Source organism: Scyliorhinus torazame, chromosome 13, assembly GCF_047496885.1.
Source record: "Scyliorhinus torazame isolate Kashiwa2021f chromosome 13, sScyTor2.1, whole genome shotgun sequence".
NCBI classification, from domain to species: domain Eukaryota; kingdom Metazoa; phylum Chordata; class Chondrichthyes; order Carcharhiniformes; family Scyliorhinidae; genus Scyliorhinus; species Scyliorhinus torazame.
Window position 1 is genome coordinate 131,465,259 of NC_092719.1, and position 26,448 is coordinate 131,491,706.

General features: G+C 48.3%; 2 protein-coding genes across 4 annotated transcripts in view; one reads left to right on the top strand and one right to left on the bottom strand.

The window, feature by feature from the left end:
• Positions 1-21,420, bottom strand: part of LOC140388279 (acylamino-acid-releasing enzyme-like) — a 92,701-nt gene extending 71,281 nt beyond the window's left edge. For all 3 annotated transcript variants that reach the window (XM_072472159.1, XM_072472161.1, XM_072472158.1), the window contains exons 1-2: positions 21,337-21,420; positions 2,644-2,773 (exon numbers count right to left, since the gene is read on the bottom strand). In XM_072472159.1, the coding sequence (XP_072328260.1) occupies positions 2,644-2,773 (130 nt within the window). In that variant the 5' untranslated portion in view covers positions 21,337-21,420. The remainder of the gene's footprint in view (positions 1-2,643; positions 2,774-21,336) is intronic.
• Positions 21,421-21,549: 129 nt separating this feature from the next.
• The window catches only part of apeh (acylaminoacyl-peptide hydrolase), a 138,750-nt gene continuing 133,851 nt past the window's right edge, over positions 21,550-26,448 (top strand). Inside the window, exon 1 of the mRNA XM_072472163.1 lies at positions 21,550-21,760. Within this exon, the coding sequence (XP_072328264.1) occupies positions 21,740-21,760 (21 nt within the window). The 5' untranslated portion in view covers positions 21,550-21,739. The remainder of the gene's footprint in view (positions 21,761-26,448) is intronic.

Consider the following 26,448-nt stretch of genomic DNA (forward strand, 5'->3'; position numbering starts at 1 on the left):
TGTGAGGTGATGCACGTGGGCAGGACAAACAAGGCAAGGGAATTCATGATAAATGGCAGGACCCTGGGAAGAATTAAGGATCAGAGGGACCTTGGTGTGTATGTATGCCGGTCCCTTAAGATAGCAGAGCAGGTGGATCCAGTGGTTAAGAAGGCACATGGTATAATTGCATTTAATAGCCGAGGCATAGAGTTTAAGAGCAGGGAGTTTATGCTGGAACTGTATAAAACATTGGTTAGGCCACAACTAGGGTATTGTGTGCAATTCTGGAATCCACATTATATGAGGAATGTGATAGCACTGGAAATGGTGCAGAATTACCAAGATGTTGTGCGGTCTGGAGAGTTTTAGTTATGGAGAGAGATTGGATTGTTTTCCTTGGAGCAGAGGAGACTGTGGGGGGGGACATGATTGAGCTGTATAAAATTATGAGGGGTATAGATAGAGTAGACAGAAATAAACTTTTCCTCTTGGTGGAGGGATCAATGACCAGGGTGCATAGATTTAACGTCAGGGGCAGGAGATTTAGAGGTGTGTGAGGGAAAACCATTTTACCCAGAGGGTGGTGGGAGTTTGGAACTCGCTGCCTGAAAAGGTGGTGGAGACAGAATATTTAGATGTGCACTTACGATCCTAAGGCATACAAGGCCAAGTGCTGGGAAATGTGATTAGAATAGCTAGATGGTTGTTTTTGATCGGCGCAAACGCAATGGACCAAAGGGCCTTTTCTGTGCTGTATGGCTCTATGACATTGAGGAGTGAATGCAGAATACTAAACTGAAAATTCAAGTAAGTTGCTATTTCACCTGAAAAGATCTGAAGAAAAGCCAGAGGGAGGGGCCCAGCTGGAACAAGAATCTTGAAGGAGGGAGTAAAAAATTACTGCTCAGAAAGAATACTGGCCAAAGAAGTGGATGCAGGGGCGAAAGCATGGAAGGAGAATTCAGAGCCACGGAGCTCGAAATTCATTGAGATGACGGCATAGAGGATGAAGTTGAGGCCTTTGCTGATGCACCTTATGATTGCAACAATTTCAAGATTATAACCACTACTCTCATTTTTCTGGAGAGCATCTCTTGGTATCGATTTTACTATTCCCATTAAAACCTCCTATGAACATGCCCTCTTGCTCTGTAGCAGAATTTATTTTGTCATTTAATCTCTCCTGCCTTCTACCCCAACACATAACCCTTTTCCCTGCCTCTGTACTTATTTGAAACTATTAACCTACTTAAGTTTATCCACTTCCGAAGAAACATAAACTCTGCTTCTCTTCCAGAGATGATGCCTGACTTGAGTATTTCCAGTATTTTCTGATCTTATACCAACTTAGACACTGCTGGATATCATAATGATGGAAAACAGGATTTCTTTGTTAATAAGAAGGCTGATTCTCTCGCATTGAATTTAAAACTGAGGACACAAATTATGAGATGTACTGGCATTGCTTTGTGGGAGTAAAACTGTGCCAAATTTGTTTTTGATTCATTCAATACTCCTTTAATGTCATTGACATTATTAAGGTTTGACCTTACTACAGAAGAATCCTTTACTGGAGTCCATCCGTGATATTTGATGATTTTGAATGCAATATTCCCATCTCACTTAATCTCAAAAGCTGAAGAAATTGATAATACTGTCTGTAAATCTCCACTTACTAACACAAAACCCAGACATAATTTCACTACATTTATAAAACTCAAGCTCAAAACAAACAGTGACGAATGTAGAAATTGTATTTTATATTTGTGGCAGTAATGTTATTAAAAAACCCTGGTTTTAAAATACATACAGGCAGTGTGTCTACTAAAGCCGTAATTAAAGTGTTTAAAAAGTGAGGTAACCATGGTTTCTATCCATTTATTTGTTTACATATAGATGGCTAATGGGATATTGTTTTAATTGCTTGAGATTTCCTGGGGTGCAGATAATTTGAGGGATTGTGTTTAGTCAAAGCAGGCTTTGGGACATCTAGTTGCGATACAGATTATGGCTGATTCCATGTCACTAAGGATATTGATGATCCCATGGGTTTTCAATCCAGCATTTTTCATGATAGCCCACAAACTATCAGGTCCACCTGAGAAGTTTTAATATTATCTAGTGTCTTAACCACTCTGCTGTATTCCTGTTCAGTGCATTAGCACTCAGCTTCCCATTGCTGTGACTCATAGCAGTTGGTTTAAAAACAAGAGAGGCACTACATTTTTAAAGACTCATTTCTAGGACTTTTTTAAATTTGTTATGGGACGTGGGTGTCGCAGGCTGGGCCAGCATTTATTGCCCATCCCTAATTGCCCTGAAGGGGCATTTAAGAGTCATAATGCTACGGATCTGGAGTCACATGTAGGGCAGCCCAGGTCAGGTGGGAGATTACGTTCTCTCAAGGACATTAGTGAACCAGATGGATTTTTACGACAATTGGCATGGTAATCATTAGACTTTTAATTCCAGATTTTTACTGAATTCAAATTTCACCATCTGGAGTGAACCCAGGTCCACAGAGCATTACCTGGGTCTCTGCCTTACTAGTCCAGTGACAATACAACTACACCACTGCATCCCCAGTGACACCATAATACCAGAAGGCGCAATCTGCACCTAGACTCTTCCCCTTTTACAATCAGACAACCCGTATTATACCTGAGTAGACAGTACAGTATCTTTCCCCGTGCTTCAAAGTAACGTGTGGTCCAATCCAGCCTTTCAGTGGGTTTGGGAATTTGCTGACCTCTTCGTAGATCCCAGCAATCTCTTCTGAATCAGTTACCATCTCCAATAAAAAAGTAAAACAGTTTATTTAGCAAGTCAGTTTGCATGTCTGCACTTATTACTGAATGACAATTACAACAGCTACAATTTAAATCCTGCTTCAGGTCCTAAAAAGCGAGCAGAATTCAGAAATTGTCATGTTCCTACTTAGAAACAGTTGCCAATTTTTTTATATCTGTAAAGCTCAACATTTCAGACGAGATTTCTTTGTACAATATTAACTTGGCACATGGCAGCCAACATAGCTTCTGGAGGGGAAGCTTTTGTTTTGTCTATATTCACTTTTTTCCAGGATGTAATATGTGAAATGAACTGTGGCGTGTTTGGATCTCAAGACTGCGACAAAATTGCTCATGAAAGGTTGCTGCATAATCTCGAAATGATGGGAATTTGAGGTAATATCTGGAAATGGATAAGAAACCAGTGGAAAGGAAGGAAGCAGCAGGTACTTGTTAAGAAAGTGATCAGAACATGGAAAATACTGTGGATTATCGCAGTGCTCTGTGCTAAGACCTCTGCTGCTAATTTACATCAGTGACCCAAACTCATGATACACCATCAATAATAGACGACGAGTGATAAACGTAACTGAGGCTTTTGTTTTGTTATGCTCTTAATGTAGCATAAGCTGCTTCCTTCATGTGCACTCTGACAAAGGAAGATTCAGACTTGGAGATAGCTTTAACACATTTATTAAATTATTAACAACTCTCTTACTTGGATTCGACTCTCCTGTTAATCCTGCTATAACTACTCAGACTAACTAACCAGTCTGCTACAATCCACGTGGTGGGTGTGATGTGTTTCAATCAACCTTGTCTGTACTCACTAAGTGTCTCCACTGGAAAAAGACCGAGCATGTGTGCTGTGTCCTTTTATATGGGTTGGTGTAAGCCCCCCTGTGGTAGTGTCACGTCTGGGTGTGTCGTGACTGCCCATTGGTCGTGTCCTATCTTACTGACCTATTGGTTGAATGTCTGTGTGTAATGTCTCTGGTGCTCCCTCTAGTGTCTAGCTAGGTGTAGTGTATGTACATTAACCCCTTGTGTATTTACAGTGATGCATATCATCACATCCCCCCTTTTTTCGTGTTACATATTTTCTGTAGTGTTAAAGAAAATTGAACAAAAACAGGTAGATAAGTGATGCAATGTACAAGTTATGATGACTATACAAGACCAAATAATAGTTGCGCTGACTTTGAGGATAAGGCAATACAAAATAAAAGTTAGGAGTCCAATAGTTCATGAATTTATATGGTCTGGTATTGAAGTGTCAATGGTGACGTTGTCATTCCCTTGTGAACGCTGTCAGTGTCCTGGTATTTGGTCATCAGGAGGTGTTCAAGTGTTCAAATCACTTCATTGATTGATTTGGACTCTTTCTTTCGATGCTTATGGTAGCAATTCTTGATGGCATCTGTCCTGAAAGCCGGGTTGCCTGTTGGTAGTGCAGCAAACGTGAATTGGTAAGATGCATCGTCCTGCCATGGCATGTCATTGTACTGAGCTGAGCAGTAACAGTGTCCCTCATTTGCAGAGTTGTACCATGTCGTACCAGTCGTAGTTCCATTGTTGTTGTTTTGTCGTGCTTGTTGTCAATGTTGTTGCCTCTGGTACGCTTCTTGTTATTGTCTTTGATGTGGTGTTCATAGGTTGTGTTGTGTTGGTTGGTTGGTTTTGTTGTTGTGTTTGCTGCCCTCAAGGACCGCACTCTGTGGATAATACGAGTACTGCACACAGTTACCCGTGTCAGCGTCCTTCATGGCTTCTGCTGTTTCCTTGAATGTGCCATCACTGAGTTCATGGCGCTCCCCGTCTGGAGTAATGTGCGGCTTACTTGGATCAGCTTTGGCTTGTCGATGCTCCCCGTCTGGAGTAGTTTCTGGTTCACCTGTGTCAGCTGAGGTTTCTTGATGCTCCCCATCCGGAGTCATTTCAGGTTCACTTGAGTCTTCTGAGGTTTCGTGGTGCTCCCCGTCCGGAGTCAAAACATTCAGGAATGCATTTGCTTGTGGAGAGATTCGAGCGAATGAGGTTTGACGTAACGTGGTGTCACCGGAGTCACCAGTAGTCTCACTGTGATTGTCGAGTGCCTCTGTACATTCTAGCTGAGGTCTGTCACGTTGCACATCTTGTATGGGAAGTGAGATGCCGTCGTCACTTGTCGCACATACAGTGGGTAGAGCCTCAGTGTCTTTTTGCTGTTCAAATGATCCGGGTAGACTGTCATAGTCGTTCTGTTGTTCACTTGAGCATGGTAGACTGTCATCACTTCTTGTTCATACAAGGTCTGCGCTCTGAAGTCTTGCGTTGCTTCTATCGTGGAGGCTGTCCACGAGCTCGCTGTGGAGGTTTGTGTCACTCCCTCTGTGGAGTCTTGCAGCGTTCCCTGTGTGGAATCGTGCATTGGTTTCGCTGTGGAGACTGTCATCGCTTTCTGTGGGGAGGCTGGGACCCTTCATGGTGCGTGGACCACTCTCTGTGTGGCAGCAGGCCGCTCTGTGGGCTTGTACCGCTCTCTGTCTCTTGGCGTCAGGCCGCAGCATAATCCTGCACTCACGAGTCGGGATGTCATATACGCTGAGCTGCGGATTCCCCAATCCGAAGAACTCATCGTCGGGATATTCACGGTACAACACCTCTAGTTGCGGTTCGGATTTGGTTCTGGGGTAGCCACCTCCCAAGATGAAATCTTTGTCTGAGTCGTTGTCTACAAAAAACATATCATCTTCTAGGGCGGTGCTAACTACTTGTTGCAGAGTTCTGCGGAGGTTACTTTCAGCTACTGGTCGAATTTCAGGCATTGTGCTGTCGTTCCAGGTGAAAGAATCGGGTTTTACAGCTTTAAAACTTTTTTCCCGTGTTTTGGGACATTTCCCCTTTAAGTGGGCATGGTCCGGGGCCTCTGACGTCACAAAGCTTGTGACGCAGAGCATAGGAAGCGATTGCGCATGCGCAGATCGCTGTTCCTTTACTTGGGGCCTTGTTCGCAACTGCGCATGCGCGGCTTCTCACACATGTGCAAATGGACCTTCCCGTTCTGTGCGCTTGTTGCGCAACTGCGCATGTGTGGCACCTTTTCCAAAATGGCTGCAAATCAAAACTGCTGTTTTCTGCAGGCCTACCTTCGCCTCGTGGTCAGGATTGGCGTCTCTTTTACCGTCTTTTTCTTGCATCTTCCTCGCAGAATTCTTGGAATTTGTCCAGGACTGACTGAAAGTCGCTCTTCTTTTGCCCCTTTGAGATTTGAAGGCCTGGAAGATTTCAGCTGCTCTTGGTCCCGCGATGGTAAGTAGAAGCTTTATTTTCTCTGCATCCGCCACGCCGGAATCTCGAACATCATGCCTGGGTGCTGTTGCTGGTTGTCACTGTTTGCTGAGTAGAAACTATATGGATTTTAACAGTCACTCTCTGGTACCATGTTTTGTTATGCTCTTGATGTAGCACAAGCTGCTTCCTTGACGTACACTCTGTTAACAACTCTCCTACTTGGTTTCGACTCTCCTGCTATAGCTACTCAGACTAACTAACCAGTCTGCTACAATCCACGTGGTGGGTGTGATGTGTTTCAATCAACCCTGTCTGTACTCACTAAGTGTCTCCACTGGAAAGAGACTGAGCATGTGTGCTGTGTCCTTTTATATGTGTTGGTGTAATGCTCCCCTGTGGTAGTGTCACGTCTGGGTGTGTCGTGGCTGCCCATTGGTTGTGTCCTATCTTACTGACCTATTGGTTGAATGTCTGTGTGTCATATCTCTGGTGCTCGCTCTAGTGTCTAGCTAGGTGTAGTGTATGTACATTAACCCCTTGTGTATTTACAGTGATGCATGTCATCACAGCTTTAATACACTAAACAGCAAGACTCCTGCCTCTGAACCCGAACTGGGCCCGGAGGCGGAGACTTTCCCCTTTTATACAGAAGCCTGAGGGAAGGAGCCACAGGCGGAGCCAGCCTGGACAAGCCCAGGCATGTACAATACAGCACAGTGAATATAAGACAATAACGTGGTTTACCACATTCACCATGGTTTTTTAAAAAAGACCGGAGGGGGTGAAGTGGGCTTAAAGGTCTAGTCTGTCGGGGGCCTTGACCTTCCGCTGTGACCGCCTCAGTCCCGGCTGTGGTGTGGGCGCCGGCGTCGAGACCTGCGTGTCCGGGATCGTGTTGACTTCTTCTTCACCCAGATTCGGCGAAGGGGGGGTGCAGTGTATGGGCGGAGGTGGTGATGCCTGTCCTCGGTGGGCCTGCGGGAGTCAGGTCATGAGGGAGGTGGGCAGAGGTGGCGGAAGACGGTGTAGGGTGGGGTGTGGTGGTGATGGTCGCCGGGGAGCCTGCAGGAGCCAAATCCCGAAGGGAGACCGTGTCCTGCCGCCCGTTTTGGGTGTGTCATGTAGGCATATTGGGGGTTTCCATGGAGCAGCAGGACCTTCTCAATGAGGGGGTCGGTTTTATGGCTCCTCGCATGCTTCCGGAGAAGGACGGGGCCTCGGGACTGTCAGCCAGGACGGAAGCGAGACCCCGGAGGTGGACTTCCTGGGGAAGGCAAACTTACGCTCATGGGGAGTCTCGTTAGTGGCCGTACATAGAAGCAACCGGATAGAGTGGAGCGCATCGGGGAAGACCTCCTGCCAGTGGGAGACTGGGAGACTTTTCGATCATAGGGCCAGGAGGACGGCCTTCCAGACCGTCACGTTCTCCCTCTCCACATGTCTGTTTCCCCGGAGGTTATAGCTAGTCATCCTGTTGGAGGCGATGCCTTTGCTGAGCAGGAACTGACGCAGCTCGTCGCTCTTAAAGGAGGAACCCCGATCACTGTGGATGTAGGTGGGGAACCCGAACAGGGTGTAAAGGCTGTGCAGCACCTTGATAATGGAGGCAGAGGTCATGTCAGAGCAGGGGATGGCGATGGGAATCTGGAGTACTCGTCAACAATGTTGAGGAAATACACGTTACGGTCAGTGGAGGGGAGGGGCCCTTTGAAGTCCATGCTGAGGCGTTCAAAAGGGCGGGAGGCCTTTACCAGATGTGCTCTGTCTGGCCGATAGAAGTATAGTTTGCACTCCGCGCAGACCTGGCAGTCCCTGGTCACGGACCTGACCTCCTCGATGGAGTAGGGCAGGTTGCGAGCCTTGATAAAGTGGAAAAGGCGGGTGACTCCCGGGTGACAGAGGTCATTGTGGAGGGTACGGAGTCGGTCTACTTGTGCGCTGGCACATGTACCGCGGGTTAGGGCATCTGTGGGCTCATTGAGCTTCCCGGGTCGATACAAGATATCATAGCTGTAGGTGGCGAGCTCGATTCTCCACCTTAGAATCTTGTCATTCTTAATCTTGCCCCACTGTGTTATTGAACATGAAGGCAACCGACCGTTGGTCAGTGAGGAGAGTGAATCGCCTGCTGGCCAGGTAATGCCTCCAATGTCTCACAGCTTCTGCTATGGCTTGGGCCTCCTTTTTGACGGAGGAGTGTCGGATTTCAGAGGCATGGAGGGTACGGGAGAAGAAAGCCATGGGCCTGCCCGCCTGGTTGAGTGTAGCGGCCAGAGCAAAGTCCGACGCATCGCTCTCCACTTGGAAAGGGATGGACTCATCCGCAGCGTGCATCGCGGCTTTGGCAATATCTGCCTTGATGCGATCGAAGGCCAGTCGGGCCTCAGTCGTGGTGGACGATCAGTGGGCGGGCCTTGTCTGCGTAGTTGGGGACCCACTGGGCATAGTAAGAGAAGAACCCCAGGCATCTCTTCGGGGCATTGGGGCAGTGGGGGAGGGGGAGTTCCAGGAGGGGGCGCATGCAGTCGGGGTCGGGCCCTAGGACTCCATGTTCCACGAAGTAGCCGAGGATGGCCAGGCGGGTCGTGCGAAAGACGCAGTTCTCTCTATTATAAGTTAGGTTCAGGAGTTTCGTGGTGTGGAGAAAATGCCGGAGGTTCTTGTCATGGTCCTGCTGGTCACGGCCGCAGATGGTGACGTTGTCTAGGTACGGACACGTGGCCCGTAGCCCGTACTTGTCAACCATTCGGTCCATTTCCCTTTGGAAGACCGAGACCCCGTTGGTGACGCCGAAGGTAACCCTGATGAAGTGATAGAGGTGGCCGTCTGCCTCGAAGGCAGTGTATTGGCGGTCCTCCGGGTGGATAGGGAGCTGGTGGTACGCAGACTTCAAGTTGACTGTAGAGAAGACTCGATACTGCGCAATCTGATTGACCATGTCAGATATGCAGGGGAGGGGGCTCGCATTGAGCTGCGTGTACCGATTGATGGTCTGGCTATAATCGATGACCATCCGGTGCTTCTCCCCATTCTTGACGATTACCACTTGGGCTCTCCAGGGGCTGTTACTAGCCTCGATCCCCTCTCGCAGGAGTCGCTGGACCTCTGACCTGATGAAGGCCCTGTCCTGGGCACTGTGGCATCTGTTTCTGGTAGCGACGGGCTTACATTCCGGGGTGAGGTTTGCGAAGAGGGAGGGTGAGGCGACCTTAAGGGTCGCGAGGCTAGACGGTGGGGGGGGCCCAAGATGGCGTCCAAGATGGCAGCCCACTTGGGTCGCACGCGGCGGGTGGGGTGTAAGATGGTGTCCAAGATGGCAGCCCCGTGGGTCGCACGTGGCGGGTGAGGTGTAAGATGGCGGCCCCCGTGGGTCGCACGTGTCGGCCGAAATTAAAGATGGTGGCGCCCATGGCGGGTGGCGCGGCAGCTGGGGGTGGCCCCGACAGGCAGCAGGCAGCGCTGCTAGGCCGAGAAGGTTTAGGGAGGGGTCGGGCCTGGCAGGCTTTTGCTGAGTGTCCCTTCTTCCCACAGCCATTGCAGGTCGCATTCCGTGCCGGGCAGCGTTGTCGGGGGTGATTACTTTGGCCGCAGAAGTAGCACTTTGGGCCTCCCGCGTTGGCACGCCGCTGCGCGGCGCAGGCTTGCGTCGCACCTGGGTCAGTTGATGGCCGCGCCCAGGAAGGTGCCGCGTGGTCGGAGATGTAGGCCTCCATGTTCTGGGAGGCCACCTCCAGTGAGTTGGAGAGTTGTACTGTCTCTGGGAGGCCGAGTGTCCCCCCTTCTAATAATCGTTGGCGGATATAGTTCGAGTGCATGCCCGCGACATGGTCGGCCCTGATCAGCAGCTCCGCGTGCTGGGTAGCCGATATCGCCCGGCAGTCACAGACCCGGCAGAGGATGCACAAGGCACACAGGAATTCCACGAGTGATTCCTCCAGAGCATTGGCGTCTCGTTATGAGAAGGTGCCTAGCATATACCTGGTTAATGGATTTCACGTAATGTCCCTTTAGCTGCGTTATTGCCACCGCGTACGAGGGGGCGTCCCTGATGAGGTTATAGACTCTTGGGCTCACCCGTGCGTGGAGGACCTGCTTCTTCTGGAGGTCTGTGAAATCTTTGTTGAAAGATGCGAGGTACCCCTCGAAGCAGCTTAGCCAGTGTTCAAAAGCCTATGTAGCGTCAGCTGCTTGTGGGTCCAGTTGCAAGCGATCAGGCTTGAGTGAGGAGTTCATCTTGAGTGAAGAGTCCATCTTTAGAAGTTTAGTGTATTAAATTGATACACCATCAATAATAGACGACGAGTGATAAACGTAACTGAGGCTTTAATACACTAAACAGCAAGCCTCCTGCCTCTGGACCCGAACTGGGTCCGGAGGCGGAGGCTTCCCACTTTTATACAGAAGCCTGAGGGAAGGAGCCACAGGTGGAGCCAGCCTGGACAAGCCCTGGCATGTACAATACAGCTCAGTGAATATAAGACAATAATGTGGTTTACCACAACTCATAATAATCTTTATTGTCACAAGTAGGCTTACATTAACACTGCAATGCAGTTACTGTGAAAAGCCCCTGGTTGCCACATTCCGGCGCCTGTTCGGGAGAATTCAGATTATCCAATTCACCTAACCCGCACGTCTTTCGGGACTTGTGGGAGGAAACCGGAGCACCCCGGAGGAAACCCATGCAGACAGAGGGAGAACGTGCAGACTCTGCACAGACAATGACCCAAGCCGGGAATCGAACCTGGGACCCTGGCGCTGTGAAGCAACAGTGCTACCCACTGTGCTGCCATGCTGCCCCAAATGCAAAGTGATTAAATTTGTTGATGAAAAAGCAAGAATTCATTTGCATTGGATAAGAAATTGGTTGGCGAGTTTGTGTCAGGTGAAAAATAAGTGTTGGACTTCTAGGAGTTAGACACAACCTATAATAGACAGGCTAGGCACAGGCAAAATTGATTACAAGTATAAACTACTACATATTATAATAAAGGATAGGTGATACTGCATAGAGTGGCTAAATGAACAGAGATGACTGCAAAAAAGGCCATCTGTTACCTACACATTTCACCACTTAGAGTTGAACTAATTTATGTAAATTATAGATTAGTACAGTTCCTAGCATGGAGACAATCCACAGTAATTTGAATGCTTTTCTACAAGCATACAAGATATTAAATTAAAGAGACTATAAAATTGGAGCATGACTTCAAAGTGAACCAAGAGGACAGACATGGGACAAGCAAATATTCATTCAAGCCAATTAAGGGCAAATTCAGGATTGATGTCAAGGTTTTCTTCACCGAAGAATAGTTATCACTTACAATAGACCTACAAAAATAGTGAAGGAAAACTCCTTATAACGATTCAAAGGTCAGTTGGATGTGATGGTTTGTGGGGGCTGGGGGGTACAGTGGCAAAGTCCAGAGACCCAGGCTACTGGATTCAAATCTCGTCATAGCAGCTGGTGGAATTTAAATTAATAAATCTGGAACATAAAGCTCGACTCAATAATGGTGACCATGAAACTTTATCAATTGTTGTAAAAGCCCATCTGGTTCACTAATGCTTTTTTGGGAAGGAAATCTGCCATCCTTACCTGGTCTGGCTACATGTAGATCCAGACCAACAGCAATGTGGTTGATTCTTAACTGCCCTCTGCAATGGTCCAGCAAGTCATTCAGTTCAAGAGCAATTAGGGATGGCGGCACATTGGTTAGCACTGCTGCTTCATGGCGCTGAGGACCCGGGTTCGATCCCGGCTCCGGGTTACTGTCCGTGTGGAGTTCACACATTCTCTCCGTGGGTCTCACCCCCACACCCCAAAATGTGCAGGCTAGGTGTATTGGCTAATTTGCCCCCTAATTAGAAAAAAATGAATTGGGTACTCTGAATCTATTCTTAAAAAGGAGCAATTAGGAATGTGCAACAAACGCTGGCCCTGCCAGCAACATCCACATCCCAGGATAGAATGAATAAATAAAGAAGTAAGACTGTATTAGATCAAGAAATTAAGCCAGGCTAAAATATCTTCTTTATCTGTATTACTCTTGTGATAAGGAAGGGTTCCAGACCAACCGACCCTCTGTGTTTGGCAGGAGACTTAGCTGCAAGAGATTTCCTAACCCACCAATCTCAGTTATGTATGATAATAATAATCTTTATTAGTGTCACAGGTAGGCTTACATTACACTGCAGTGAAGTTACTGTGAAAATCCCCCAGTTGCCGCAGTACAGCGCTTGTTCGGATACAGAGGGAGAATTCAGAATGTCCAATTCACCGAACAAGCACGTCTTTCGGGATTTGTGGGAGGAAACTGGAGCACCAGGAGGAAACCTACGCAGGCGCGGGGAGAACGTGCAGACTCCGCACATGGTCCGAAGCTGGGAATCAAACCCAGGTCCCTGGCGCTGTGAAGCAACAGTGCAAATTGCCAATTAGTCTCAGTATTTTTGTTGCATTCTCTCTTTTGCTATGGCATGGCTGACAGAAGTCCCAAGGTGCCCAAATCCCAAAGGGAAATTTGAAACAGTTGCCAAAACCTTTTTGCAATTTGTATGAGAAGTTCTGAAATGAGGGAACAATGTCCTTGACGGGCGGTACAGTGGTTTGCCCAGCCATCAAGGTACCCGTCCCTAATTGGCCAGAATCATTTGGGTGATCAAAATCCTATCGATCCATTGGATCCCTACCTGGGACCGCTCAAAAGAGCGCGAAAGATCAGAGGATATGAGGAACTGCGCAACCAACATTCTGCCTCTTTTGGGGGACCAGCTTCTGTCATCGAACTGCAGCACATAGGCTAGCCAAGTTCAAGGACCCGCGATCTCCACCTGAAAGACGACACTCAGCCTAGACGAACTGGACAACCTCCAGCTGCCACACGTGGGGAACCAGATAAAGGCCTTATCTAACCTGCACAGAGCTGGTCACTTGGAAGTTAAGTAAAGGTTGTTTAAACTGCTAGATATAGTCTAATGTGTAGTAGCGTGTAATTTATTAAGTACAGAACTAATCCTGGATTCAATAATAAACTGTGATTATACTAAATACTTGTGTGTCATTTGTCCAATACGCGGAACGCACTCGCACACTGTGGTTATTATTAATAGAGATAGAAGTCAACAATAGCTTTACAGTTAACTGGTATAACCTCTGAAACTTGCTTCCTGAAACTTGCCTCTACATTCCAATTAAGCAACCCATATATTTAAATATAACTTAGGTACATAGCTAACAACCAGGCTTTACTTGCTTATCTTGGTGCAGTCCTTGGAGAGAGAAACCTTTATTTGGACTAAGTTGAAAACCTTCTGCTCAGCTTAGCACCCCGGAAGCAACTCCTTTGGCTAGATAAACCTCACCCCTCCCATTAGATATCAGCTGTCCTCAAAGCACACATCATTCTTTTGTCTCATGTTAAAAGATGTGCCTTGATTTGTTTAGCCAGGCTCAAAATGTTGCAACTTTGCATTAGCTCTCCATCTGCAAATAGGTAAAATGGCTTTCAATATCTATTGTTAATAATAATCTTTATTGTCACACGTGGGCTTACATCAACGCTGCAATGAAGTTACTGTGAAAAGCCCCTAGTCACCACATTCCGGCGCCTGTTCGGGTACACAGAGGGAGAATTCAGAATATCCAATTCATCTAACAGGACATCTTTTGGGACATATGGGAGGAAACCGGAGCACCCAGAGGAAGCCCATGCAGACACGGGGAGAATGTGCAGACTCCACACAGACAGTGATCCAAGCCAGGAATCGAACCAGGGTAAATATGTCCCCTGCAAAAATCACTGATAATTTCATTTTTAATCACAGCTCTTGCAGACATATTGTTTGTATGCATTCTAACCTGGATTTTATTACAGCAAAAATACCAACTATAAAGTAAGGCAATCTCTTATATTCATCACACTTCATAGAGAAAGAGATGGGACGAAATAGGCTTATATTCCACAGTTCTCCGACAGTCCAATGATGTGCAGATGAGGTAGATTGTCTATGCTAAATCGCCCTTGGGTGGGATTGCTGGGATAGGGTGGGGGTGTGGGGTTCTCTTTTAGAGGGTTAGTGTAGGCTCGATGGGCCAAATGGCCTCCTTCTGCACTGTAGGGATTCTATGATTCTTCTATGATTCTATATTTGCATTCATATCCGTCATGAAAATTCAGCATGTCAAATAACAAAAATAAATCTTGTGATGCAGTGGTTGTAGAGAAATGCCCGGAAATAATAAACAGTGGTAAAAGAGAAAACAGGATGTGTCTGTGCACGAGAGAAATACTTTATTGCTTTCCAACATCCCTTGCATCCATGTGACAAATGCAGCTTTAATCAAATCTATTATATTTCATTGCCCTTATTTTACAGTTAATCTCAGTTTGTCGTAATACAACAGCCCAACACTTCAAATTCGATATCTTTTACGGCAAAGCTCAAATACCTCTGAACAAAAGATTAACTGTTCAAACAAGCATGAAAGTTGTATTTGTAAACCATTATTTACCCAGTGTTATTGCCACTTGCCATCTTAACTGGTAAAACCTAAGCAAATAAAATATCAGATTGGGGTAGCACAGTGGCACTGCTGCCTCAGTGTTAGGGACCAAGGTTCAATTGTGGCCTTGGGTGACTGTGTGGAGTTTGTACTTTCTCCCCATGTCTTCGTGGGTTTCCTCCGGGTGCTCTGGTTTCCTCCCACAGTCCAAAGATGTGCAGGCTAAGTGTGGTTACAGGGATGGGACAGGGGGGTGGGCCTAGGTACGGTGCTCTTTGAGAGTCAGTGCGGAATCAATGGGCCGAATGGCCACCTTCTGCACTGTCGGAATTCTATGGTTCTATGGAAAGAAAGGAGAGCGAGACGCCATTTAATCTTCCTTGAACCAAACATCATGAAATATATTGCAAAAAACAAAGAACTGCCACAACAGACATCACCGTAAGCCTCCAAAATAAGGGCCACAGGTATGACAAACATAAGCTTTTAAAAGCTGGTAAACTATCAAGATATATCAGATTTAAAAATAAAGTGCCTTTAAATCAGATGCAGGGAGAGTATGGGCAATTTATATCGCTTTTGTAGTGATGATGAAACACTTAAAGTAAGAAGTGTGTCACTGAGTTAAAGTGAGTTAGAGGTCTATAAAATAATGAAGAGCATAGATAAGGTAGATAGTCAACATCTTTTACCAAAGGTAGGGGAGTCTAGAACTAGAGGGCATAGGTTTAAAGTGAGTTGGGAGAGATCCGAAAGAGACTAGAGGGGAAATTATTTCACACAGAGGGCGGTGAGCTTCTGGAATGAGCTGTCAGAGGCAGTGGTAGAGGCAGGTACAATGTTTTCCTTCAAAAAACAGTTAGACAGTTACATGGGCAGGGTGGGTGTAGAGGGATATAGGCCAAATGCAGGCAAGTGCGACTAGCTTAGTTATAAAAACTGGGCAGCATGGACAAGCTGGGCCGACGGGCCTGTTTCCATGCTGTAAACATCAATGACTCTATTTTGTCACGGGTCAATATAACTGATCTGTTGGGGCAGGAGCAACTTTCAACAATTACCAGTGCTTAGGAAAGGTCACAACAGGTCCTGAAAGAAAAGGACAAATTTACATTTATTCAGCACTTTTCACGACCACCAGATGACTCAATGCACTTTACAGCCAATAAGTACTTCTGAACATCTTTAGGTTGTGGGGGCGAAACCTACGCAAACACGGGAGAATGTGCAAACTCCACACGGACAGTGACCCAGAGCGGGATCGAACCTGGGACCTTGGGGCCGTGAGGCAGCAATGCTAACCACTGCATCACCGTGCTGCCTGGGACCTCGGTTTAACGTCTTATTTGAAAGACACCCTCATGTCATGATATCCAGATCAGCATATCATGGTGCAATCCACACACACTGATGGACAGGCATTTGGACCAACCAACACACACACATCGCAGCCAATCACTAGCGAGAGCACACGCACTATAAAAGGGGGAACACGAGAGTTCCCGCTCATTCTGGTAGGAGACAGCTCGGGACACAGAGTTTGCAGCGTGACATTCAGACATAGACCATGTGCTGAGTGCCTCACCAACATTAGTGATAGGGCTAGGTCCATAGGTTAGCTGGTAGCGAACGTACCCTAGTCTATAGTTAGTTGCATCTGTGAGTTAACACAATAAAATCAAGTTGTACCATCTACAGCCGTGTTGGCTCATTTGTGTATCAGGACACCCAACACGACATGATACCACGAGTGGACGCAGACCAGCGACTGTGAGACCTACTGGCACCATTTCAGCAATCCTCCATCCTGCTCCATGGAAAACATCAGCCCTCCGCAGCCGCTCCGAATAGCTGGCAATCTAGGTGTAAACTGGAAGTTGTTCAAGCAGCGCTGCCAGCTATTCCTCGAGGTGACTGACAGGGAGAATGCATCGGACACCAGGAAGATAGCCCTTCTCCTCTCCACGGCAGGGCAAAACGCCATCCACATCTTTAACTCCCTGGCATTCGCGGAAGTCGAGGACAGAACAAAATACAAAACGGTGCTGCTCAAGTTCGATGAACACTTCAGCGTGGAAGTCAATGCGAGCGTCGAACGGTACCTATTTCAGCAGCGCCTGCAGGGTAAGGACGAACTTTTTCAATCATACCTAACACACCTCCGCAACCTTGCGCAGTCCTGCGGCTACGGGGCCACCTCCGACTCCATGATAAGGGATCAGATAGTTTTTGGGGTTGTGTCAGACACCCTACGCCAGCAGCTCCTTAAAGTGAAACAACTCACCCTGGCAACTGCAATCGAGACCCGTGTCCTCCAGGAAAACGCGGCCAGTCGGTATTCCCATATCCAGGCGGCCGAAATGGCGTGGCACGGGGCCCCCCCGAGGCGGAGCGGGTCCAGTCGATCGAGTACCTCCCGGCCCACGGCCCAGACGAGGGCGGCCATTTCCCGCGCTTGTACGCACCAAAAGAGGGGACGCTGAGGCAGAGGAACGCGATGCGCAGGCACGCACTATGAAGGACCGCGCATGCGCGGTGGCGCAACGAATGTTACGAACGTAATGACGTCACGACGTGCAGCAACTGTGGATCTGCACACTTAAAGTGGCAATGTCCTGCTAGAACCAGACAGTGCCTACGCTGTGGCAGGTTGGGCCACTATGCTGCCTGTTGTCGAGCACCTCAACCTGCCAACTCGCAACAATTCCGCCAGTCTCGCAGGACCGTGCGGGCCATTCAGCCTACATTCACTGGCTTACCTCCAGACACCATGCAGACCGGCGACACCGAAGACAGCGAGCCCTTCCGCGTTGCGGTCATCCATAAGAACAGGCTGTCCCCAAGTAGGCACCACCAGCAGCTGCCAGTCCACACCATTGATCCGGACGATGAGTGGTGTGCCACCCTGACGGTCAACCGATCCCAAGTCACATTTCGCCTGGACACTGGTGCCTCCACCAATCTGCTCGCATGGTCACTTTCCAGGCATTAAAGGTCAAACCACCCATTCTACCTTCCCACTGTCAATTGGTGGATTACAATGGGAACGTCATCCCGGCCACGGGGTCCTGCCAGCTGGAAGTCACCCACAACTCGCGCACGGCCAAGCTGTCATTTGAGATCGTAGGATCCTCGAAGGACTCTCTGTTAGGTGCACAGGCGTGCAAGATTCTCCACCTTGTTCGGCGAGTCCACACTTTGTCTCCTGAAGGCACATCTGACTTTCTAGATGTAGACTTTAGGGCGCAGCTCCAATCACTCCTCGCGCACAACCAGGAGGTTTTCGAGGGCATGGGCACACTGCCCTACACGTACAAAATACGGCTCAAACCGGATGCCACCCCAGTCATTCACGCCCCTCGTAGGGTCCCAGCACCCCTCAAGGACCGCCTCAAGCAACAGCTGCAGGACTTGCAGGACCAAGGAGTGCTTTCCCGGGTCACGGAACCAACACCATGGGTCAGCTCCATGGTGTGTGTGAAGAAGCCATCCGGCGAGCTCCGGATCTGCATTGACCCGAAAGACTTGAATTCGAACATCATGAGGGAGCACTACCCTATACCTAAGCGGGAAGAGATCACGAGCGAAATGGCTCAGGCAAAAATATTTACCAAGCTTGATGCCTCAAAGGGCTTTTGGCAGATTCAACTGGATCCGTCCAGCCGGAAGCTCTGCACTTTCAACACTCCATTTGTCAGGTTCTGCTATAACAGAATGCCATTCGGCACCATTTCTACTTCCGAAGTGTTCCATCGCATCATGGAACAGATGATGGAGGGCATCGAAGGGGTACGCGTCTACGTAGGTGATATTATCATCTGGTCAACAACACCACAGGAGCACATCAGTCGTCTCCAGCGTGTCTTTGCACAAATTCGAGATCAGGGCCTACGCCTTAACCGAGCTAAATGCTCTTTTGGCCAAACTGAACTGAAGTTTTGGGGGGGACCTCATCTCCCGGTTGGGTCTCCGGCCGGATGCCGACAAGGTGGCAGCCATCACGGCCTTGCAGCGGCCATCAGACAAGAAGGCAGTGCTACGCTTTCTCGGGATGGTCAACTTCCTGGGGAAGTTCATTCCTAACCTTGCTTCACACACGACTGCTCTTCGCCACCTGGTCAAGAAGACCACGGCGTTCCAGTGGCTCCTTGCACACCAGAGTGAATGGGAGGAGCTCAAGGTCAAGCTCACCACCGCCCCGGTATTGGCGTTTTTCGAAACCACACGGGAGACAAAGATCTCCACGGATGCCAGCCAATTTGGTATTGGTGCGGTCCTCCTTCAACGGGACGACACCTCATCATGGGCTGCGGTCGCCTATGCCTCGTGGGCCATGACCCCACAGAGTAGCGCTATGCGCAGATTGAGAAGGAGTGCCTAGGATTGTTGACGGGCATTGACAAGTTTCATGACTATGTCTATGGTCTTCCGCAGTTCACTGTAGAGACCGACCATCGCCCCTTGGTCGGCATTATTCAGAAGGATCTAAACGACATGACCCCTCACCTCAAGCGCATTCTGCTCAAGCTCCGGATGTACGACTTTCAGCTTGTCTACACCCCGGGGAAGGAGCTTATCATCGCAAATGCTCCATCTAGGGCGATCAACACACCGTCCGACCCCGAGGTGTTCGTGTGCCAGGTTGAGGAACAGGTAGCCTTCACATCGGCCAATCTGCCGGCCACTGATACACGTCTGGCCCATATTCGACGTGAGACTGCGGCTGACTCCCTGCTACAACGTGTGATGCGCCACATGACAGAAGAGTGGCTAAAGGGGCAGTGCCCACAATTTTACAATGTCTGGGACGACCTGGCCGGCGTTGATGGTATCCTCTTAAAATTGGATCGGATTGTGATTTCACACAGTATGCACCAGCTTGTCCTCAAGCAACTGCATGAAGGCCATCTCGGAGTCGAGAAGTGCAGACGGAGGGCCTGAGAGGCTGTGTACTGGCCGGGTATCAGCGACGACATCGCCAACATGGTGCTCAACTGCCCCGCCTGCCAGAGGTTTCAGCCAGCGCAACCCCATGAGACCCTTCAGCCTCACGAGTTGGTCACTTCCCCCCGGTCGAAGGTCAGCGTCGACCTCTTTCACGCGCTCGGCAGGGACTACGTTATTCTCATTGACTATTTCTCGAGTTACCCGGAGGTCATACGCCTGCACGACACTTCATCATCTGCTGTCATCCGGACATGCAAGGAGACCTTCGCTTGCCATGGCATTCCGCTCACCATCATGTCTGACAACGGACCTTGCTTTGCGAGTCAGGAATGGTCTTCCTTTGCCACTGCCTACAACTTCACACATGTGACGTCCAGTCCGTTGTATCCTCAATCGAATGGCAAGGCGGAGAAGGGCATCCATATTGTTAAGAGGCTTCTCTGCAAGCCTGCTGATGCCGGGTCTAACTTCTGTCTAGCCTTGCTGGCTTATTGTTCGGCCCCACTGTCCACGGGCCTGTCGCCGGCTCAGCTGCTGATGGGTCGCACCATCAGGACAACTGTTCCGTCCATTCATGTTCCTGACCTCGATCATGCCCCAGTCTTGCGGAAGATGCAACAACAGCGCGATCAGCAGAAGGTGGCACATGATGCTCGGGCGACTGATCTTCCTGCCCTGGAGCCTGGCGACAATGTCCGTATACACCTTCCGGACGGTGGCTGGTCAGCAACTGCTGAGGTTCTCTGCCAGGTGGCTCCCAGATCACTCATTGTTCGCATGCCTGATGGCTCTGTTCGCCGCCGCAGTCGGCGGGCCCTTCGTTTGACTCTGCGCTCGCTATGACACTCTGCACCGGTGCCATGCCCTCCTGTTGCCCCTGATGTCAACTTTGTTGAGCTTCCTGCCACGATGCATTTTCCTCGCTCGCCCATCGATAGGCCCATTCCTCAGCCGGTGGCTCCTGACCCACCCTTGAGGCGGTCAACCCAAATTCGTCGCCCACCTGAGAGGCTGAAATTATGAGCCTGTTTTGGTTTATTTTGTTCCATTGGACTTACTGAACTGGTTTACAGTACTGTTGACATGTTTCTATTATCGTTCTGTGCTTGAGAGTTTGCATTTGTTCCGTTCTTGGTACACATTTGTTCTTATGTTGCACCTGACATCTTCCTATGTATATAGTTAGCCTCCTGTACATTTTGTAGTTAATCTCACACACACATATTTAGTTGCACCCAGTACACAATCTTATTTATTATCATGCAGGCACATATTTCTTGTAAAAAGGGGGGATGTCATGATATCCAGATCAGCATATCATGGTGCAATCACACACACACACTGATGGACAGGCATTTGGACCAACCAGCACACACACATCGCAGCCAATCACTAGTGAGAGCACACGCACTATAAAAGGGGGAACACGAGAGTTCCCGCAGCTTGGGACACAGAGCTTGCAGTGTGACACTCAGACAGAGACCATGTGCTGAGTGCCTCACCAACATTAGTGATAGGGCTAGGTCCATAGGTTAGCTGGTAGCGAACGTAGTTAGTTGCATCTGTTAGTTAACACAATAAAATCAAGTTGTACCATCTACAGCTGTGTTGGCTCATCAGGACACCCAACATGACACCTCAGTGCTGCACCGCAGTGTCAACCTTGACACGAGTGCTCAAGCCCTTGAGTGGGACCTGAACCTCTGCAACTTTGTAATTCAGACCCGACTGAGAACCGCGGCTAAAATCCGGTCATGACCATTGGAAAGTTATCCTGCGGCTCTCAGGGGAAGAAGTGAACTCCTCCCTTGTCTGCCAGCGCGCCCGCCCAGCACTCACTTTCTGAACTCGGGGGAGAGCAAGAACCGTTCCATCAACCAACAGCCATAAGATGGAAGAGCACTTCGCCGCTCACACTGCGGCTGCGCCAGCTACAGCCCAGGGCGGCCCCGCAGAGAGACGCATGCGCGGAGCGAAGGGTCGGACTTTCCTACAAAGAAAGGAGGGGGGAGAGAAGACTTCGTCTGCGAGCGGCAATATTTCGACATAACCTGAAAACTTAAAATTCTTTAGAACTCCGCAGAAATATTAGTGAGATAAGTTGCCAAAATTAAATATTTGTTGATTTATGGTTTCCATTTCCATTTGACATTCCCTGTCGCCCCTCCCTGTTGCCAGGGTTGTTGGTAAATCCCGACTCCCCTCCTGGTTGGCGGACGGCGCTTTGGGCCGGTCAGTAACCATGGAAACCATGGCCTCCGAGGTAAGAAAGAAGGAGTGAGGCTTCGGCCTGTTTTGTGTTGTGAGGTCGCGTTTTCGTCCCCTCTTTTTTTTTAGCCGGGAGCTAGGCCAGAGGTGGTGCCTTTCACTTCGCTGCGGTTTGGGAACATTCTCGGCAGCTGTTGCCGCCGGGCCCCGTGAAAAGGACGGACTTCGTCTCTCACGACTTCCGGGGGGGGAGGAGGGACTCCCTTTGGTAGGACTTGTTGGCTTTAGCCAGCTGGCACTTGGTTCAGATCCTTTTCAAAGGTAGCACTTGACCCCGAATCGCCCTGCCCCGGTCTCCCTCCACCAAACATCACCAAAGCAGATTTATCTGAACATTGTCCAATTGCTGCCTGGGGGGACCTTTACTGTGTCTAGTTCAGGCTGCATTAAAACACTGACCACATTTTTCCAGGTTATAAGCCTGCATTGGGGTGCCCTGATGTCGTGAAAGGTCTTGTTGAAATGCAAGTTTTTTTTTGTCTTGCATCCCCTTTCCTTATTTGGCAGTTTGTTCCACCTCAGAGTCAATCCAGGACCAAAACTCAACGTGGTGGGATGGAAAACAACCACATTTGGGTTGAAATTGTACTGCATACCTGTTTGGATTTGTGTGATGAATATAAGAAATTGTCACCTTTCGTAGTTTGTGTTTTGATGTAATATTATTAAAACCTAGGTTCCAATCCATACAAGCAATATTTGGATTTTTGTTTATTGCCACGTGTACTGAGGTACAGTGAAAAGTATTTTTCTGTGAGCAGCTCAACAGATCATTAAGTACATGAAAAGAAAAGGAAATAAAAGAAAATACATAATAGGGGTACACAATGTAACTACATAACACCGGCATCGGGTGAAGCATACAGGGGTGTAGTGTTAATGAGATCAGTTCTTAAGAGGGTAGTTTAGGAGTCTGGTAACAGCGGGGAAGAAGCTGTTTTTGAGTCTGCTCGAGCTGTGATTAAACGTGAGGTAACCAGTGTTTTTTTCAGGGGAAGTGTTGTACTGGAGGGCTTAAGTGGGTCAGTGCAGACCTGATGGGCCGAATGGCCTCCTGCACTGTATGTTGTAATCGATATTAAAAGCCGTTTTAGCTGCTTGCGGATAGAGCTAGTTTATTGATGTAACCGTTTGAGCCGGGCTGAACACATCAGCATGGTGGTACAGTGGTTAGCATTGCTGCCTCACAATAGCAGACATCCAGATTCGATTCCGGCCTTGGGTGACTGTGTGGATTTTGCACGTTCTCCTTGTGTGGGTTTCCTGCGGGTGCTCTGGTTTCCACCCATAGTCCAAAGATTTGTAGGTTAGGTTGATTGCTCGTGATAAATTGGCTCTTAGTGTCCAAAGATGTGCAGATTTAAGAGGGAATACTTGGATAGGGCAGGGGAGTGGGCCTAGGGTAAGTGAAGACTTGATGGGCCGAATGGCCTCCTGCATTGCAGGGATTCTATTGATTCACATCTTTTAACAAGAGCCAAAAGAATGCTGTGTGCTCTTGAGTGCAACTGGTATAGCTAATGGGAGGGACCAGGTCTGATATGAGTTGCTTCAGGGCTCTCAGCTGAGCAGAAAGTTTTCAGCTTGTCCCTAAAAAAAAGGTTTCTCTCTCCAAGGATTGCACTAAGATAAACAAATAAAACCTGGTTGCTAACTTTATACATATCTAGGGCAGCATGGTTGTGCAGTGCTGCCTCACAGCACCAAGGACCCGGGTTTGATCCCGGCCACGGATAACTGTCGATTTGGAGTTTGCACATTCTCCCCGTGTCTGCGTGGGTCTCGCCCCCACAACTCAAAGATGTGCAGGGTAGGTGGATTGGCTACGCTAAATTGCCCTTAATTGGAATTTAAAAAAAACACTTAAAAAAAAAAAAAAAAAACTTTAAGCATGAGTGGCATTTGAAATATGTGGGTTGCTTAATTGGAATATAAAGGAAGGTTTCAGGAAGCAAGTTAAAATGTTGTACCTGTTAGCAGCAAAGCTATTTCTTTGTTGCTAATGTGCTTAATTCTTTGTTCAAATTAAAGTTTGTTTTAATATAAAAGTTGTTAACTGGTGAGTGTTATCACTTCTATGGTGCAGTAACATTTCCCCTCAGTTTTACCAAATCCAAATAGTTGGGTTTTAATCCAGGATCTTAACCAAAATTGGGGTTCTGTTTCTGACCCATAAAAGTTAGGGTGAGTAATGGGGCCGTACGGTAGCACACGTTCACGGGCACACGGAGGGAGAATTCTTAATGTCCAAATTACCTGACAGCACATTTTCCGAGACTTGTGGGTGGAAACCGGAGTACCCGGAGAACGTGCAGACTCCTCACAGACAGTGACCCAAGTCGGGGATCGAACCTGGGACCCTGGCGCTATGAAGCATCAGTGCTAACCATTGTGCTACCGTGCAGCCCATAATACCAACCTAAACTAGGCCCAACAAAGAAGGCCCCCCCCTCCACCCATGACCACGCTCAGTATCCAACTCTGCCGCATCGCAAACCCCCCCCAGCGACCTCTTGCAGCCTCCTCCCCCACCTCACCTCCGTTCACCAGCATTACCTGCCAACAAGGCAGCATCTGCTCGAAGGCCCACCCTGCACATCGCTTCCTCCCCTCTCCCCCCCCCCACCCCCACCAGTCCCTCCTTGGCATGTGCAAATGGCCCTCCTACCCACCTGAATGCCCCTCCCCACCTGAATGCCCCTCCCCCACCAACCCCATCCAACAGGCACGACTATCCACACCTCTTACCCATAAAGAAAAAACACCCAAATCGCCCCTCCAAAAAGAAAAACACTTATAACGCCCCCCCCCCCCCCCCCCACACACACACCTAAAATAACCACCCTCTGGCAATACAATAGCCATAACATCCAATCTTCACAGATGTAGCTCCTCCATCTCACACCAACTTTCAGTTCTTCCCCAGTTTATGGTCCCTTATGAAGTTATTGGCCTCTTCCGCTGTTTTCAAAAAAATACTCACGGCCTTCAGACGTGACCCACAGTTTTGCCGAGTACAACACCGAATCTTCCTTTGGTACAACACCGCCTTGGCCCTGTTAAATCCAGCATACCTCTTTGCTAGCTCCACACCAATGTCCTGGTATATTCAGACACAATTCCCCTCCAGTCTTGCTTCTCCCTGGCCCACCGTAGGATCTTTTCCTCCACGAACTTGTGCCACCTCCCGCAGTGACTCCCTCGCTGTCAGCTTCTGCCTTTGGGACCTGAGGCCCGGTCCACCTCTGGGGCCTTGTCCACACTCTCCACCACCATTCCGGCCAGCATCCTCAACACATATTTTGTGGCGATTGCTCCTTCCACACCCGTTTGCAGACCCACAATTTTCAGGTTCTGCCGCCCAGATCTGTTCTCCTGCTCCTCAACATTTCCCCTCAGGACTTGCATCGATCCCCCAGGATCCCCACCTCTGCCTCCAGGGACTCGATCTGATCGCTCTGGTTAGAACCACCATCTCCACCTCATATGGTCGCCCTCATGCCTCTAGGCACTTCTCTACATAGTCCATAGATCCTCACAGAGGTGCCACTGCTACCTCAATTTGTTTTGACCAGTCACTATGCATCTCGCTCCTTTGCTGGCGAAATTCGTCTTTGATGAAGGCTATCAAGTGCTCCATCTGGGGCTTTCCCACTGGCGACGACCCGTACCCCTCCGCTATTCTCGCAAGTATTGCTGCGCCACAGGTCCCCTCCAATTCCTTAGCCAGGTCTTTAACTGTATTTTGCCAGTAGACAGTAGACATGCCAAACTTGAGGAGACCCTCTCCCTCTGCACCTTCTGCACCACTTTCCTGCTGGAGCTACCCTACTAATGGGTATACAGTGCTCAAACCAATGCCTTTGAACCCGAGCTGTCCTGTGTGCGATCCCTCACTCCATGGCCGCCACCGGAAGTCCTGTTAAGTTTATTTATAAATAGCATTTGAAATGTATTGAGTTGCTTAATTAGAATATACAGTGGTAGGTGTAGATAGCGAGTTAAAAGTTTTCTCCTTTTATTTAAGAACTGTATTAACTGTTAATTATAAATCTATATCTTTATTGTTAATATGGCTAATTCTGTGTTTAAATTAAAATTTGTTTTACTTTAAAAGATATCTATTGATTAGTGTTATCACTCCTGTGGTTTAGTGGTCCTCCCTCAGTCTTACAAATTGCAAATAGTTGGGATTCTCCTACGCGATCCGAACAAAATGAGAAATGTCTTCAATCACAAGGTTTTAAATCTTTGGTATTCTCTACCCTAGAGGATTGTGGATGCTCCCTCATTGAATATCTTTAAGGTTTCGATCTTTAGAATTTTGGTCTCCGGAAATAAAGGGATGGGGAGGAGGCTGGAAAATGGAGTTGAAGGCGAAGACTGCATTAAATGATGGAGCAGGCTTGATGGGCCGTGTGGTCTACTCCTGCTCTGTTTCTTAGTTCATGATTGAAGCAATACCGTTTTTGGAAATGTAGAACTTGAGTCCACTTATACCATAGAATCTCTACAGTGCAGAAGGAGACTTGCAATTATAACTGGAAGTTCATCTTTGTGAAAGACTAAAATTATTTTTATATTGCTCCAGTGCTTTGCAAAGTCAAGGTAATTTAAAAAATTACATTTTGATCTTCATCAGATTGCAAATGCTTTAGCTATAATCTTCCAAGACTTTAGATT